Below are 15779 nucleotides of genomic sequence, written 5' to 3' on the forward strand. Positions count from 1 at the left end.
TATAGTTACTGGACTATAAAGTTAGATTATAAACAAGGGTTAAATTGTATTGAGCCTGTTATCTATCACCCACAACAGTGTGGACAATGCCAGATACACAAAGAGAGTAGCTTTGAAATGACTGACTACTGGATCTAGGCTGAACAGCCGAGTTAGCTAGAAGAATAAGGACCAGAGAGCACAGATTTATGAAGAAATACAAGAGAATGAGAAGGCACACATATAGTGCACATAAAGGTGGAGGCCTCAGAGTTCTAAATACCAGAAAGGTCCAACAGATCCTGGAACTGTAGTCTAAGGTGAAGAATGGGTTTGTGGAGGGAAGATCATGATCACAAGGAACTATGAAGAAGGAGTCTCACGTGAGCCAACAGTATAGATTCTGAAGGCGTTGATGGCAGGAGAAATAAAATACACAGGGAAAGATAATCTCAGTGTAAAAGACAGCAGTATGCCTAGAGGCCAAAAGAGAAAAATGAGCTGCAGAGAGAATGCAGTAGCCTGCCAGCCAGCCGGTAAAGAAGTGAGACTGGTGGCAGCAAGAGAGCAATGGTCTGGAAGTGGTACCCTTCTACCCGGGTACCCAGTGAGCTGTGGGGAGCAATCCCTTTGAGAAGTCTGCCCATGACATACAGTTTTGGGGGAAAGGCAAAGTTTCATTTATGACAAAGACAGAGGGGACACACATGAAAATATTTGGGCATATAAAAAAGTTTGATCATTTTATGTGTCTACTGGACAGGACAGTGAGGGGTGCCTGAACAGCCAGGGTAAAGTAGCAAGGGAATGGAAAATAAAATGAAAGCACATCAGTGACTGAAGGACTTTTTTTTTTTTTTTGAGATGGAGTCACTCCATCACCCAGGCTGGAGTGCAGTGGTGCGATCTCAGCTCACTGCAACCCCTGCCTCCTGGGTTTAAGCAATTCTCATGCCTCAGCCTCTCGAGTGGCTAGGACTACAGGCATACACCACCATGCCTGGCTAATTTATTTATTTTTTGTATTTTTAGTGGAGACAGGGTTTCACCATGTTGGCCAGGCTGGTCTTGAACTACTAGCCTCAAGCAATTTGCCCATCTCAGCCTCCCAAGTGCTAGGATTACAGGCGTGGGCCACTATGCCTGACTCTGGAGGACTTCTCCACAGGTAGTCCTGTTACTGAGGAATGCTGAGTGCTTACCAAGCCCAGAATTTCAGCTACAGTCCTAGCTTAAAAATGATACTGTTAGGCTGGGTGTGGTAACTCACGTCTGTAATCCTGATTCTGGGAGGCCAAGGCAAGAGGACTGCTTTAAGGCCAGGAGTTTGAGAATAGTCTGGGCAACACAGCAAAAGCCCATCTCTATTTTAAAAAAGAAAAAGGAAATGATACCACAAACTTCCCCAAAGATCAGTTAGAACTAGAATTAAGTAGTTTCTCAAATTTTCAGTATGGGAAGTGGTGAGGTATAGGAATGACTAAAAATCTGAAACATTTTTTTTCCCTTAAATGTGCTTGGCTATCAACAAAGAATACTGAATAAAATTCATATTTCAAGTTATAATTAAAACCCAATTTCCAAAGAGTCTTTTGCTAGAACTATTAATATGCATCTAAACTGATGAGTTCAATTTTTTTCTTCTCTATATTTTTGGCCTGCCAAAAAATGCTTAAAAAAGAAGGTGCTAATGATTTGAGAAATGGTTAAAATATAGATACCACCCAAAAAACATGAGAAGAGTCCAGAAACTAGCACTCTCTGAATAAGTCAGTATACTTGGGGTTAACTGAGAAAAACTTCATTTTAAGATACGATACAAAAAATAATTTCATACAGCTTTTTAAGCTAAAAAAAAAAAAAAAAATCCTTCAAGAACATAAGGATGACCATAGTCCAGAACACCATGCCTCAGCAGGCAGGCCATTTAACCTGGGTGGTCTGCTCACACTAAGCTGTCACTCTGTGCCTTGGAGAAGCAGTGCGGTCAGTGTGACAGGCTGTAACTGCCAGCATCACGCTGTTGAAGCCACGAGATCATCTCAGGGTGAGCAGCGTGGATTCTACGTCCTCCCCTACTCTCATTCTCTAACCTACCCATTTGGTTATTCACATTTTTACTTTCCCTAAAGATGCTGATGTTATTAAAAATAAGCATGAGTTCACAGAAGAGATCGCCATGGAACACTGTAATTCTCTCAATATACCTGCACAATTTAATTATAATGAATTCTAGAAAGCTTGTTTCCAATGGGCAAGAGAAAGAAATGAAGCAGTTCTTAAGTCCAAAATCTCTGGAGAGTTTTCAAAGGATAGAGAGTGCCCTTATATGCAGTCACACCATGGACCAGACAGTACCCTGAGGTCCTGCAGGCTTTCTCTCCTTACCCATCCTTTTCTTCCTCAGCCTCTCTTTCTCCTCCCTTCTGCTTTCCATGTATATATGTATGTATGTATGTATGTATTGAGTCTTCTATTGCTATTTATTTCTTCTCTTCCTCCTTTTCTTTCCTACCTAGAAAAGCCTGTACAGGTCGTACTGCCTATGATAGGGAAAAGAAAAAGAAAAATATTAACTTTACTGCCACTGTGTCCCATAACCTTCTTGGAGTTTTTCACATGCTATATGATTTGACTTGAAAGTAATTTGAAGGTTTGGGTAAATTTTCTGGACAAATAGAGTACTTAAAGACAAATCATCTAAAAAACAATTATTTGTTTATGATAGAAAAGGAGCTGTAGACATCTTACTACATGGACTCCTTATCTCCCCACCTCCTATTTGCTTAAAACATCCACAGCAATCAGATAGTTTCACTATGAAGAACAACTGTGTATTAGTCTGTTTTCATGCTGCTTATAAAGACATACCCAAAACTAGACAATTTATAAAAGAAAGAGGTTTAATGGACTTACAATTCCACGTGGCTGGGAAAGCCTCACAATGACGGTGGAAGGCAAGGAGGAACAAGTCACGTCTTACATGGATGGCAGCAGGCAAAGAGAGAGAGCTTGTGCAGGGAAACTCCCATTTTTAAAACCATCAGATCTTATGAGACTTACTATCACAAGAACGGCACAAGAAAGACCTGCCCCCATGATTCAACTACCTCCTACCAGGTCCTTCCCACCACACAAAGGAATTCAAGACGAGATCTGGTGGGGACACAGCCAAACCATATCAAATTGTTTTGTAGTATTATTCTGGATTATTTTGGAAAGTTTGTTGCAACTAGTTATCAATACATCAAAGATAGGGAAATTGCTTCATTATACAAGCAAGGTCTTTGTAATGGCATTTGTTTAAAATATAAGGATGAAATACATAGGTAAAGCATGACAATTGCTTCAAGATAATACAAGAGGATGTATAAAATTCCTCAAGCTGTAGACATGATTTGTGGATTTGTGCACTTTTCTATATGTACATTAGACTTCAGTAAAATGTTTGCATATAAAAAAAGGGAAGGGGAGTAATGAGCATTATAATTAAAACCAAATTGTCCCTGAGTTGACAACTATTGAAGTTGGATGAAAAGAACTATTCTATTCTTGTATGTGCTTGCAATTTTTCATAATGAAAGATGTTTTAAAATGTTACCTAAAACCTAAGAAACTCAAGCAAATACAAGATTCAGAAGCATGGTATAAAAGCAGAACATCCTTTAAAGATAGATTCGGATGCAAAATATAGTGCATTAAAAATGAAGAATCGAAGTTTCTTTATAATTTTGTTGAAAGTGACTAATTTTTCATGAAAAATTCTTGGCATAATTACAAAGGAGAACACTATAAACTAAGATATAGAGGTGTTCTAATTCTGGTGGAAAATTTTTTATATTTTGTAGTATACTAAATAAATTTAAGATTTTAAATAAGAGAAAGATTTAAAAAATTTAATGATCCCCTAAAAACACAGTAAATGAGTTGCTTCTGATACAAGCAAAACTAAGAGCTCCAGTACAGCATATGAACTATGTCTGGATATCCTGTGTATTAATCCAACTTTCTTCATTCTCTCCCCAGGCACTGACCCTCCTCCTATCATTAGCAGCCAGTAACATTTACCAAGCACTATAGAGACAACTGCAGCCCAGATATAAGATATAAGATATAATGTTGAACAGTGATTGTTTCATGCAGCAAAAAATACCTAAAAATACAAAAGCCTTCTTGGTTTTCCTAATAGAAGTCACTTATAGCAGGTGCATTAAGTCTAGCAGTTAATGGAGTCTGAATTTAGAAGTAATATTTTCTACTTAATTGAACAGAATTGGTTGCATTGGAATACATTAATAAATTGATACTCATCTTTGGTTTTTCATAACATGCTTCATTCTACTCAAAAAGGCTGCATGAACATTGTTACACATTACAGGCATTCCCCAACTTACAGAAGGGTTGTGTTCTAAAAGCTCATCTGTAAATCAGCTTCCTAGAACTCAGATCACATATTTTCACGAAATAATTTTCTAAAGGGCAGTTAGGCCATCAGGCCACCCCACAGAAATCAATAAAGTCTAAATTTATTGAAACTAATGTGCTTTAGTGAAGAACTGTGTTTTTGTTTTTTCAACTAACCACTTTGAACCATTATTTATTTGGTAAATGAAATAGGGATTCTAGGACTACTACTCTCCAATGCTCTCTGCAGAGACACACATACATATGCACATGTATATACCCTTACCTAGATCTATGTACCAAAAGCTTCCTTACTCCTCAAAGTAAGCACACTGAAACAGAGTTTAGACAAAGGGCTCTTGCATTTGAAGGCTGGGGGAGGTTGCAGTTCTAGAGCCTATTAAAGGAGCAGTGAACATAGAAGCTTCCATAGGAACTATTCCTATTGAGTCTCATAGATGCAAAGCAGAATCTTGCAGGCAGTTGGTGGATTGTAACTTCTACCAGTATCTACCCAAAGGAAAAGAAACCATTATATCAAAAAGACACCTGAATGTGTATGTTTATCACAGTGCAATTCACAATTACAAAGACACAGAACCAACCTAAGTGCCCAACAGCCAATGAGTGGATAAAGAAAATGTTATATATATACACACACATATATACACACATATGTATATATGCACACATACATACATGTATATTTAGATATACATATATACATATGTGTATACACATGTGTGTGTGTGTGTATATATGAGATAGAATACTATTCTGCCATAAAAAGAGAGAAATAATTTCTTTTGCAGCAACTTGGAGGGAAAAGGAGGGCATTATTCTAAGTGAAGTAACTCAGGAATGGAAAACCAAATACTATATGTTCACACTTATAAGTGGGAGCTAAGTTATCAGTATGCAAAGGCAGACAGAGTGGTATAATGGACATGGAAGTCTCAGAAGTGAGGAGGTTGGGAGGACGGTGAAGGATGAAAAACTACCAATTAGGGAACAATGTCTACTACTCAGGTGACAAGTACACTAAAATCCCAGACTTCGTGACTATACAATTCATCTATGTAACCAAAAACCATTTGTACTCCTAAAGCTATTGAAATAAAAAAAAGAATTTAACAATTAAATAAAAGCACAAAGAAACTAAAAAAAGAAAATAAATATCCTAATAATCACTCTTAATACATATCTTTAAGTGCTTATAAACTCAACAAAATACAGATTACATTTGTGACCTTTATGTACATCCAAAGCTATAACAATCTTCCCTCCCCAACTGCAGAGATGAGGGTCCTGAAGGGCCCGAAAGCAGCTAAAGTGAGGGCTCCTTGAAAACAGCAACAGGCCCTCCCTCCACCACAGGGAGATGCCAGCAGTAGGCCATGGAACCAGCATGCAAGGAGTGGGCTGCTTCTATTGGTGGTCTACTTTTCTACTCCACCAAACATATCTATATTTCACTGCTTTGAAGATTTTTTAAGCCACAAAATTGTATTCATAGATGCAAAAAAAAAGAATGTAAAAGTCAGAGCTAAAATAACAATTTCACATGCATACACTTTCTCATATGTCTATTCATTTAACAATTTGAGAGAAAAATACACACAGCTATTCTTCTTGAACCCTAAAGGCAGAGTTACAATGAACCAAGACTGCACCACCACACTCCAGCCTGGGTGACAGAGCAAGATTCTGCCTAAAAAAAAATACAAAAAAACAAAAACAAAAAAATCTAGCTCTTCTATTATTCAGGCCCAATCCCAATGTATAGTTGCTTGTTTTTTAAGTTCAGAATTTTATGAGTATGCTTCAATTATACAGTGTTACCATTATAAGATTTTAAGTGTATTTTTATAAAGCCCAGATCCAGATATATGACATGACTTTCCAGAGACCACTGTGGAATCATATCAAAAATCAAGAGTTCCAGTTTCCTCCCCAATTCAGTTGAGGTCTACTCCACTTGCCTGCATAGGTGTTGGCCTTGTTTAGAAGGTCGGTACATGCATGCATATCAGCAAAAGCCCGGATTCCTAAGCAGTTGACAGGGTGAAGCTGGGATTCCAAAAATTCACAGCAGGTCTTCTTCACATCCTGTAACTGTAAGAGACCAGCTGCTGGAAGAAGTACCTGCAACACACACATCAATACTCTTAGAAAATTGGCTGGAAAAACACTGTCTATTTGACCACTTCTACAAGAGGGCACAAGAGGTTCAGTCATAGTTTATAATCTGCGTCGATACCCCCATATTCCACATAAACCAAAAGTAACAATTATTTTCAAAAACAATGATGACTCTTCACATTCTTCATAATTTCCATGGAATCTTTCAAAGGTCTCTTCTCCTTGGTCCGAAGAATACGAGATATCAGATCTTGTTAGATTAATGGTTTGTTTTATAAGCATAAACAAATTGTTGCTTTGACTTCTTAAAACACAAATTATTGGTTGGGCATGGTAACTCACACCTGTAATCCCAGCACTTTGGGAGGCCAAGACAGGAAGATTGCTTGGGTTCAGGAGTTTGAGACATGCCTGGGCAACATAGCGAGACCTCATCTCTACAAAAAATACAAAAATTAGCCTGATGTGGTGGCATGCACCTGTAGTGCCAGTTACTTGAGCCCAGGGAGGTCGACTCTGCAGTAAGCTGTGATCACCCTACAGCATTCCATCCTGGGTGAAAGAGTGAGACCCTATCTCAAAAAAACAAAACAAAACAAAACATAAAAACATAAATTAGGATGCTAGGGGGTGCTATAATTCAATAAAAATGGTTTTGTTCTCTTAGCTCAAGCAATCATGAGTTTCAGTGATTTGGGGGAAAGGGGTGGCCACAGAGTAATCCATACCACATCAAAGCCTCATTTTGCTGAAGGCCTGTTTTTCCACTGTTTCAGTAACATACAACTGCTTTCCTTAGGGGGTAAAACAATTTAAAATTCAACAACAGTCTCTACCTATAAGCAGACAGTTTCTCTAGAATGCAATATATGTGCTAACAAGGAAAATGTAATAGGTGATTATCTAATAACTTTTTAATTTGTATTTTCATTTGAATAATGCCAAGCAATTTTATATTAATTATAGGTTATTCTGTGGGATTGAGCCACTATCCTCAATATAAATACTACATCCAACACTACAAGTGCTTTTCAAGAAAGTCAATAATAGAAACATTTTTCCTTGTAAGTGAATTATTACAGTGCTATATAAAGGACCATATTTGAAAGTCAAATTAAGGAGGAAAAACTTCAAAAAAAAAGTTATTGAATATCTGGTGATCCTTTATGAAAGCCAAACAAACTCCACAAAACACCTTCAACTATTAGAACAATGGTAAATTTTAGAAATGATCATATTAGCATAAAAAAGACCTAAGTTCTTCAGAAACTGACTTTCATATATGCCACACTGCAGCCCAAATAGCAGTGGTTTACGACTATATGTTATGACTTTCCTAAATCTATGTGGTAAGTCCTAAACATAGAAAAGAAAGACATCATTCATATCTCTCCGTAACAAACTTCTCATTTTCTTAAAGGAAGCAAAGAAGCTTTAACTCCTGAACCTTAAGGCTCAAGAAAAAATAGAAACATTATCTAGACATAAGGCCTTTTCCTTCTGAAAGGAAGATTAAAAAAAACAGGTCAAGCATGGTGGCTCATGTTAATCCCAGCACTTTGGGAAAGCCAAGGCAGGCAGATCACTTGAGGTCAGGAGTTTGAGACCAGCCCGGCCAACATGGTGAAATCCGTCTCTACTAAAAATACAGAAATTAGCCGGGCATGGTGGTGCACACCTGTAGTCTCAGTTACTCACGAGGCTGAGGAAGGATAATCACTTGAACCCAGGAGGCAGAGGTCACAGTGAGCCGAGATCACGCCACTGCACTCTGGCCTGGGTGACAGCGCGAGACTCCGTCTCAAAAAAAATAAAAAAAGAAAAGAAAGTATAAATAACATTATAGCCAAACTTTTGCATGATATGTATAGTAGGTTTTATTATGAGAATGAATATCCACAGAAGGCTTTAATTTGTTGATAATATTCAAATTGTAGGTTTTTCTAAGTCAGTGTAATTGCTCTTTGAAGCAACATAAAGTGCATTCCAAGATGCTTAACAGTACAGTCATTTAATTCAGCAAATACATATAGTTTAGAAGGTGGTCTTCAGTGTAATATTCAATCTCTATGAAATCTGCACCACAGTATGATCACCCCTCTAATTAGCATATTCCTAGAGGAAACAGTGTACTATTTAAATTGTTTGGTCACACAGAAAGATGAGGAAAAAGTGGTTGGGCAGAAAACAGGCTCACTTACACACTGTTGGCAGGAGTACATATTGGTTCAACCTCCATGAAAACAATTTGTTTATTTCAAATTCAAAATTACAAATGCATATATACTCTGACCCAGAAATTTAACCTACAGATATGCTAACTTACGCACAAAATCTCACATGTGCAAGATAATCATTACAGCATTATCGTGGGTAACAGAAGTTAGAAAAAAGCCTCAATGTCCATCAGAAGGAGATTGGTTAAATAATGGTAATCATCTATTCTATTGCAGTCATTCAAAAGAAAGAAGAAACTATATAAATGAGAGAATTTCTAAAATATATTCTTGAGTAAAAAGAAAATCAGTCATCAGTATATTATGTTAACATATACACCCACACTTATATATATATTTGTAACAGGCTTCTTAAATTTTATTTTGCTTTACTGAGTTCAACTTAATCATTACAAAGCCAGCTCTACCTTATTAGAAGACCGAAATTCATAAAATTATAGATTCTCCTATCTGGAAGGGGTATAACAAGTCATCTAATTAAAAATATAAAAGTTATTTCAACAATGGTCCATGTGGCTGGATTATATGCACATATAATTTTTACTGATGGCAGTGATAAGTGGTTCCATGCTTGACAAATATATATTATATAAAATAAATGTGAGTCAAATGTATAAAAAGTTTATCCATATTTTTCTTTGTCAGTAAATCTTTTGAAATTGCCTTGGTTTTATGATGCAGTTTTACTAGGACTAAACTTCAATAGCTCATAATTATGTAATTAATTATATACAGCTTCAAAAGCAATTACTAATTGACCCAGCTTGCTAACAAGACGCCTGGTGACCATCAGTCACTCATAATGAAAACAGGAGAACAGCTGGAGCCACATCAACTCCTAGCTTATTTGTGTGTCAAATAGCCACTTAAAACAAAACAAAATTAAAAATGCTATGACTTTAGATGAACCACATCCCATGATCAGAACCACTCAAGACAGTTGGCACCCTGCAAGCTGAATGTCTTGAGATCAAATCAAATCAAACTTCCTAATTTGTGTGATGAAGAAACCACACCCTAAAAGGGTTAAATGGCTTGACCAAGTCATACAGTCAGTCATGGAAAACTAGGGATATAATCACATTGGTCAACTCTTTGGTCTACTGTTCTAATACCTTCAAACCCAAGTTTAGGTGCAGAATGAAAGTATTTGTATAATTTCTAAACCTCCAATACTGTCCTTTTCATCAAGAATAATAAAGAAAACAATCAGTTCAACAATGCATTCTTGCAGTTGCTTCCATTTACTGAGTAATTACTACAGCAGGCACTGTGCTAAACACTTGTCAGGCAATAATATATCTATTCTACACAAGTGAATACGGAGGGTAGGAGAAGTTGGGTAACTTGCTCAAGGTCACACACCTGCTATGAAAGCAGTACTAACCAAATGTGCATAATGATTTTAGATGACATACAGATTAACTTCTTCGATTAATAGTTAAGAATATAGGTTCAGGCCGGGCGCGGTGGCTCAAGCCTGTAATCCCAGCACTTTGGGAGGCCAAGGCGGGTGGATCACGAGGTCAAGAGATCGAGACCATCCTGGTCAACGTGGTGAAACCCCGTCTCTACTAATACAAAAAATTAGCTGGGCCCGGTGGCGCGTGCCTGTAATCCCAGCTACTCAGGAGGCTGAGGCAGGAGAATTGCCTGAACCCAGGAGGCGGAGGTTGTGGTGAGCCGAGATCGCGCCATTGCACTCCAGCCTGGGTATCAAGAGCGAAACTCCGCCTCAAAAAAAAAAAAAAAAAAAAAAAAAAAAAGAATATAGGTTCAGGCCGGGCTTGGTGGCCAGGATGGTCTCGATCTCTTGACCTCGTGATCCACCCGCCTCGGCCTCCCAAAGTGCTGGGGTTACAGGCTTGAGCCACCACACCCGGCCCAATATTCTAATCTTTCAATATCTAATATAATTCTGATTCTGTGGTTTAACATATCACTGAAAAAGAAGAATGTGCTTTTAATCTGGAGCTATCATAATCCCATGGCTTATTTTCTACTGAAGTGGATAAATTGTACTACTGGTAACAAATGTAAGAAACACCTAGCAATGTAAAGAGGTGAATTCTTAATTTGCTATTTAGGTCACAAAAATATCTTGGGCATTGTAACTAAAAGGACCAATGAATAAATTTATGTCTTTGAAACTGTATTTTCTGAGCTCTCTAAAGCAAAGGAGCAGATGAACAGTGCAGCTTCTTATATGAAGTAGAATTTCATTGATACAATAAACCCCCAGCCACCCTCTAATGGAAAATCTCCATCTATTTGTGATGCATAGTATTAACCCTGAGACTGATTAAAAATAACCCTAAGGTACTCTATGATCCTGAAGTATATTCCAAAACATCAAAGATGAAGCAATTATAATTTGCTATATATTTTGAATGTTAATGATATTTTCTAAGAATCTAAGAGTGATTAAATTCAATATAGTATATACTGAAGGAAGGCCACACTCCAAAAGCCAAAATATCTCTCTTGGGTACATCTGCCTCTAGGAAAAATGTAAAGCAGACAGTGAATGTAAAGAGGCCCTCACCCCTCCTTCCTACATCTTTCTCCTTTAGTTCTATTCCATCAACCCAGAGTCTCTTCATTCTGAATTCATCTGTGTGCCATCTAAATCATGAGAACGCTGGTGCTCTTACCAAGGGCTCAGTCCCTTTCAAGTCACTACTAACAGTACTGCTTCATTTCATTTGCTTCACAGCACCTACTGCTGTCAGCACTGATCTTATGTATTTGTTCCCATGTTTATTGTCTCTTTCCCTGCAAAAAGCTCTGTGACAGTAGGATCGTGTCTGTTTTACTCTCTGTCATATCCTCAGGTCTTAGAAGAATATGTACCTCATAAATGAATCAACCAGAAGATAATTTTATGAAACTCATGTGTATCTGTATTTTAAGAGATATAATTCTACATGTTCTTTGAGACAAAATTACAGACTCTGTTTCCAGGAATCTATGTGTACCAGACACTTCTTGTAGCCTACTACAAATCCTCTCTGCCTTACCTGCTTAGGCCACCACCGCAGCAACCAGGCCCAAGCAGGCTTTGATCACCTTTCTGAAGATATAATGTAATCAGGCCTCACCGCAGCCCCCAGCCATACCTCTCTCTGGCTTCTCATCCTAGGACTTCAGTGATGCACTGGGATCATACCCACACAATCTGGAAGCATGTGGGAAATAATGCTGTGGGACCACTCTCGACTAGCAGAGAATAGATCAAAGGAACAGAAATGCTTCCCCCTTGTACTCTCCTAGAAGACAGTTCTGAGACACATTTAATAAGGCTTTTAAAGGTCCTGTCACATGTAGCAATGGCCAGATCTGTACTGCACCTATGAACTGGTTTTCCTTCATTTCCAGTTCAAGTTCTCCATCTACCGACCGTGGCTCCTTGGGATCACTTCCAGAAGAACCCCAAGCTGTTATATTACACAATGGAACAAACTGTGAATGTGTATAGTTTTAGCTATAGGACTATTAATTATAGTGCTATTTAAAATATAAAAAAATGAAAAGAATGTCCAATAACAAGAGAAAAATGAAGTCAATTCTATAATATCAATAAAACTGAATATTTTGCAGCTCTTAAAAGAGATATAGTAGACAAATATTTAATGACTTAGAAAAATGTTTCTAATACATTTAGTATAAAAAGCTAGTTTCCAAAAGAATATGCAGTATGACCCCTTTTTTGGGTAAACACATGTGTACATAACAACAGACAGCACTAGAGGGCTATACCTCAATTGTTAATAGGGTTTCTCTGATTAGGTGTGGTATGAATGTTTTCTATTTATTTTTATGTATTTGTTAAATGTGTGTTTTCTATGCACCATTTAAATGGTCAAATATTATTTAAAAGAAAGGGAAAAGCAAGTAAAGGAATGTCTTTCTGGATCTCTACAATGCTAGCAAATACAGCAAGAATTAAGGGGAGCTATATATGGACTGTGGATTCTCTAGGAACTATTACCCACCAGTCAGTTGAGATTGCCTCACTTTGGCACGTTCTAAGTCTGAAAGGCCTTTGATTATCAAGCCAGTGTTTTGTAGAACAGTAAACAGGCTCTACACATTACTCTTCCTGTTTGTGTGAACAACAACAGCTTTAAGTGTTTGGACAAACATGAAGTAGAAGGACATGAGCCCTCTGATTAAATAAATGTAACTTAAAATGCTGTCATTTTGTAAAATAGGAAAAAAAAAACTTTTTTATTTGGATATGCTGATTTCCAACAAATGGAGACAAATAAAAGGCTGTACATTTTATACTGTGGAGATGCCTTCTGCAATGAACAAAGAATTGGGGGGGATAATCCACTACTGATTAGTCAAGACACATAGAGCAAGAGAAACGGAAGACACCCTAGCCAAACAATGAGCATCCGTGTGACACTCTCACACCAGCTGCACATTTTAAAGTAAGATGCTTTCATCCTACCTCACATTGTTTGACAAGCCAAATTACATATAAGATGTTTCGCTTAGACAAGTATACTCCTTCTGCTTGGTTATTAGGATCTTTAGTTTATTTTCAGCTTGGGCATTTATTCCACAGGGGGAAATAATTTATGTGGTATGTCTTTTAAATCCTGAGCCATTAGCAGTTTGTTTATTAGGAAGAGACTAGCAAGGGGTCCCGTTGCTTCATATATAAAACTTCTAGATATCTAAGAAAACATGCAAGCATGAAAAGACAGCTTTTGTTGTTGCTGTTGTTTTTGACTCTGCTGGCTGCAGCTATCCCACGAGGTGGAGCTTAGGGAGAAGTCGGGGGAGGAGGCAGGCAAGGTTGATGTGTTTAGAAGATGAAACACTTAGTGATGAAGAAAAGCAGATCTGAGTGGAGAGCCACGGTTGGGTGCACATAGCAGAGCACTGGGTCTTGCGGCCAAGGCGTGGGGTTTTGAGATGTAGAAGTGTGAATAAAGAGATGGCAGGATGCCAAGGACAAACATTTCCTATGTCAAAACTCCGCACTGGACCAGCCCCCTACATCTCAGAAAGAGGAAGGAAACTTTCTTCCTCCTTCTTTCCTGCACCCCATATGCAACTTCGCCTGCCTCCTCCCCACACTTCCCATGCCTGGCAGTTTAAAAAACAAAAACAAAAACCTGTCTTGCTATTAGCTCATATTAATGGCTAATAACACAAGATCTTCCAGAATAAATCCCTTCTAGGGGCTTTTATGATTTTAAGAGAGGTAGACTCTTAAGCAGAATACAACTGCAATTGGTGGAATTTCCAATGTTATAATTAATGAAGTTGAAAAGCAAAGGTAGTTTGGAGAGAAGAAATTTGGGGGCAGTGCGGTCTCAGGCAGACTGAAAGCCATCTCTCTCTACACTATCCTTTTTTCAGTTGCTACTTCCACTGCTTTTAACCCAAGGTTTCTCTTAAAAGTCCAATTTATTTGACAGTGGCCCAAATGAATAATGAAGACACCACCTACCTTTCAGGGTTGTTGAAAAATTAAATGTCGGTTAACCATTTAACACAATGCATGGCAATGACAATGCAGCACATCAGCTCTGACTCAAGGCTTTTTTTCTTGGATTTAACATTCAACCCCATGATGGTGGAATAGCAAGATTTACTCTCTCCCTCATAAGATGATGTTTTATCCCAGATCATTCACAATATAGGTAGATTCCTTTTTGGATCAAATATTCTCAATATAAAAGATGTAATCCGGGAAAATTTGCAAAAGAAGGAACATAGCATACAACAATGAGAAATGTATTTGATGCCTCATTAGTTATCAAATCAATATAAAACAATCAGAGAGCATTTTATAACTATGATACTAAATGTTTTTACTTTTCTTTCTAGCACCTCCCAATTCAAACAACAAAATGTTTTCAGGCAATATATATTTCAAACTAAAGTATAGTAAGCCTTGGCCCTTAGCATATTTTTGCTGTTACTGTAAACTAATCAGCTCTTAGAAAACAAACAAGCAGCATTGATCAATAGATACCAAAAAAAAATAAACATTTAGAACATTTGACCCTAGAATTATGTTTCCAAAAATCTACCCCAAGAAAAAGTTCAAAAAAATGGAACAAAATATGTATGTGACTTTTACTTTAGCATTACTTATAAGAGTAGGAAAAAAAAAAAAAGAAAAACAGAACTAAAGATCTAACAAGATGGCAACAATTAAGGTAAATTATGGTAAATCCATATGATGAAATGTTATAATCAGTAATAATAAAGACCAATAATGGCTTTAAAAATAACTACTATTTCTAAAGTATTTGCTATAACAAACAATCCTATTATAAAATTACACGGACTTGGCACACAGCTTTAACTTATCATCATATTAGAAAAACTTAATAGACAACAAGCTCCTCTGATCTGAGAAAACTTAGAAAATAAAACAATGTTAACATGACACAAACAGAACAAACTACTAAACATTTCTACACCAAGTATTTTTAACACAGAGTGGACACAGTATAGAAAGTATTCTACTGGTCTTTTTAATGACAGCTTGGCTCCTGCCCTTGCATCCTTCACCCCTACAGTTGGCAGCACTGGATGTGGATCCCATCCTGTCTCTAGTCAGAGACACATATCCATTAACATGCTAAACTGTAGTAAACGCTTACAATGCAATACTCATCAATAAACAGGGATGACTCCTGAGGTACACAACAGCATAGATGACTCTCACAGATATGTTATGAGGAAGAAGTCAGCCTTAAAAAAATAGATTCTGTATGATTCTATTTACATAACGTTCAAGAACAGGCAAAACTAATCTATTATAACAGAAATCGCATCAGGGGTTGCCTGGCAAGGGAGTGGAAGATTTATTGGGAAGAGACTTGAGGCTGTAAATGCTCAATACTTTGATTTGGGTGTGGGTTAATAGGTGTGTACATTTGTTAAAACTTAGCAAACTATACAGTTAAGATCTATGGTATGTAAATTATATCCCACTAGGGGAAAAACAAATCAAGTACAGTCAACCCTCCATATCTGTGGGTT

The 15779-nt window shown here is 37.4% G+C and overlaps 1 protein-coding gene across 6 annotated transcripts in view; it reads right to left on the reverse strand.

Moving 5' to 3' along the window:
• The window catches only part of LOC105732478 (kelch-like protein 2), a 118699-nt gene that overhangs the window by 54187 nt on the left and 48733 nt on the right, over positions 1-15779 (reverse strand). For all 6 annotated transcript variants that reach the window (XR_001111000.3, XM_012474564.3, XM_012474565.3 and 3 more), the window contains exon 5: positions 6366-6528. Coding sequence is in view for 5 of the 6 variants with exons in the window: in XM_012474564.3 (XP_012329987.1) it covers positions 6366-6528 (163 nt within the window). In the remaining variant the exon portion in view is untranslated. The remainder of the gene's footprint in view (positions 1-6365; positions 6529-15779) is intronic.

The sequence above is a fragment of the Aotus nancymaae genome, unplaced genomic scaffold (assembly GCF_030222135.1).
Source record: "Aotus nancymaae isolate 86718 unplaced genomic scaffold, 86718_ANA_hifiasm-v0.15.2.pri h1tg000033l, whole genome shotgun sequence".
Lineage (NCBI taxonomy): Eukaryota > Metazoa > Chordata > Mammalia > Primates > Aotidae > Aotus > Aotus nancymaae.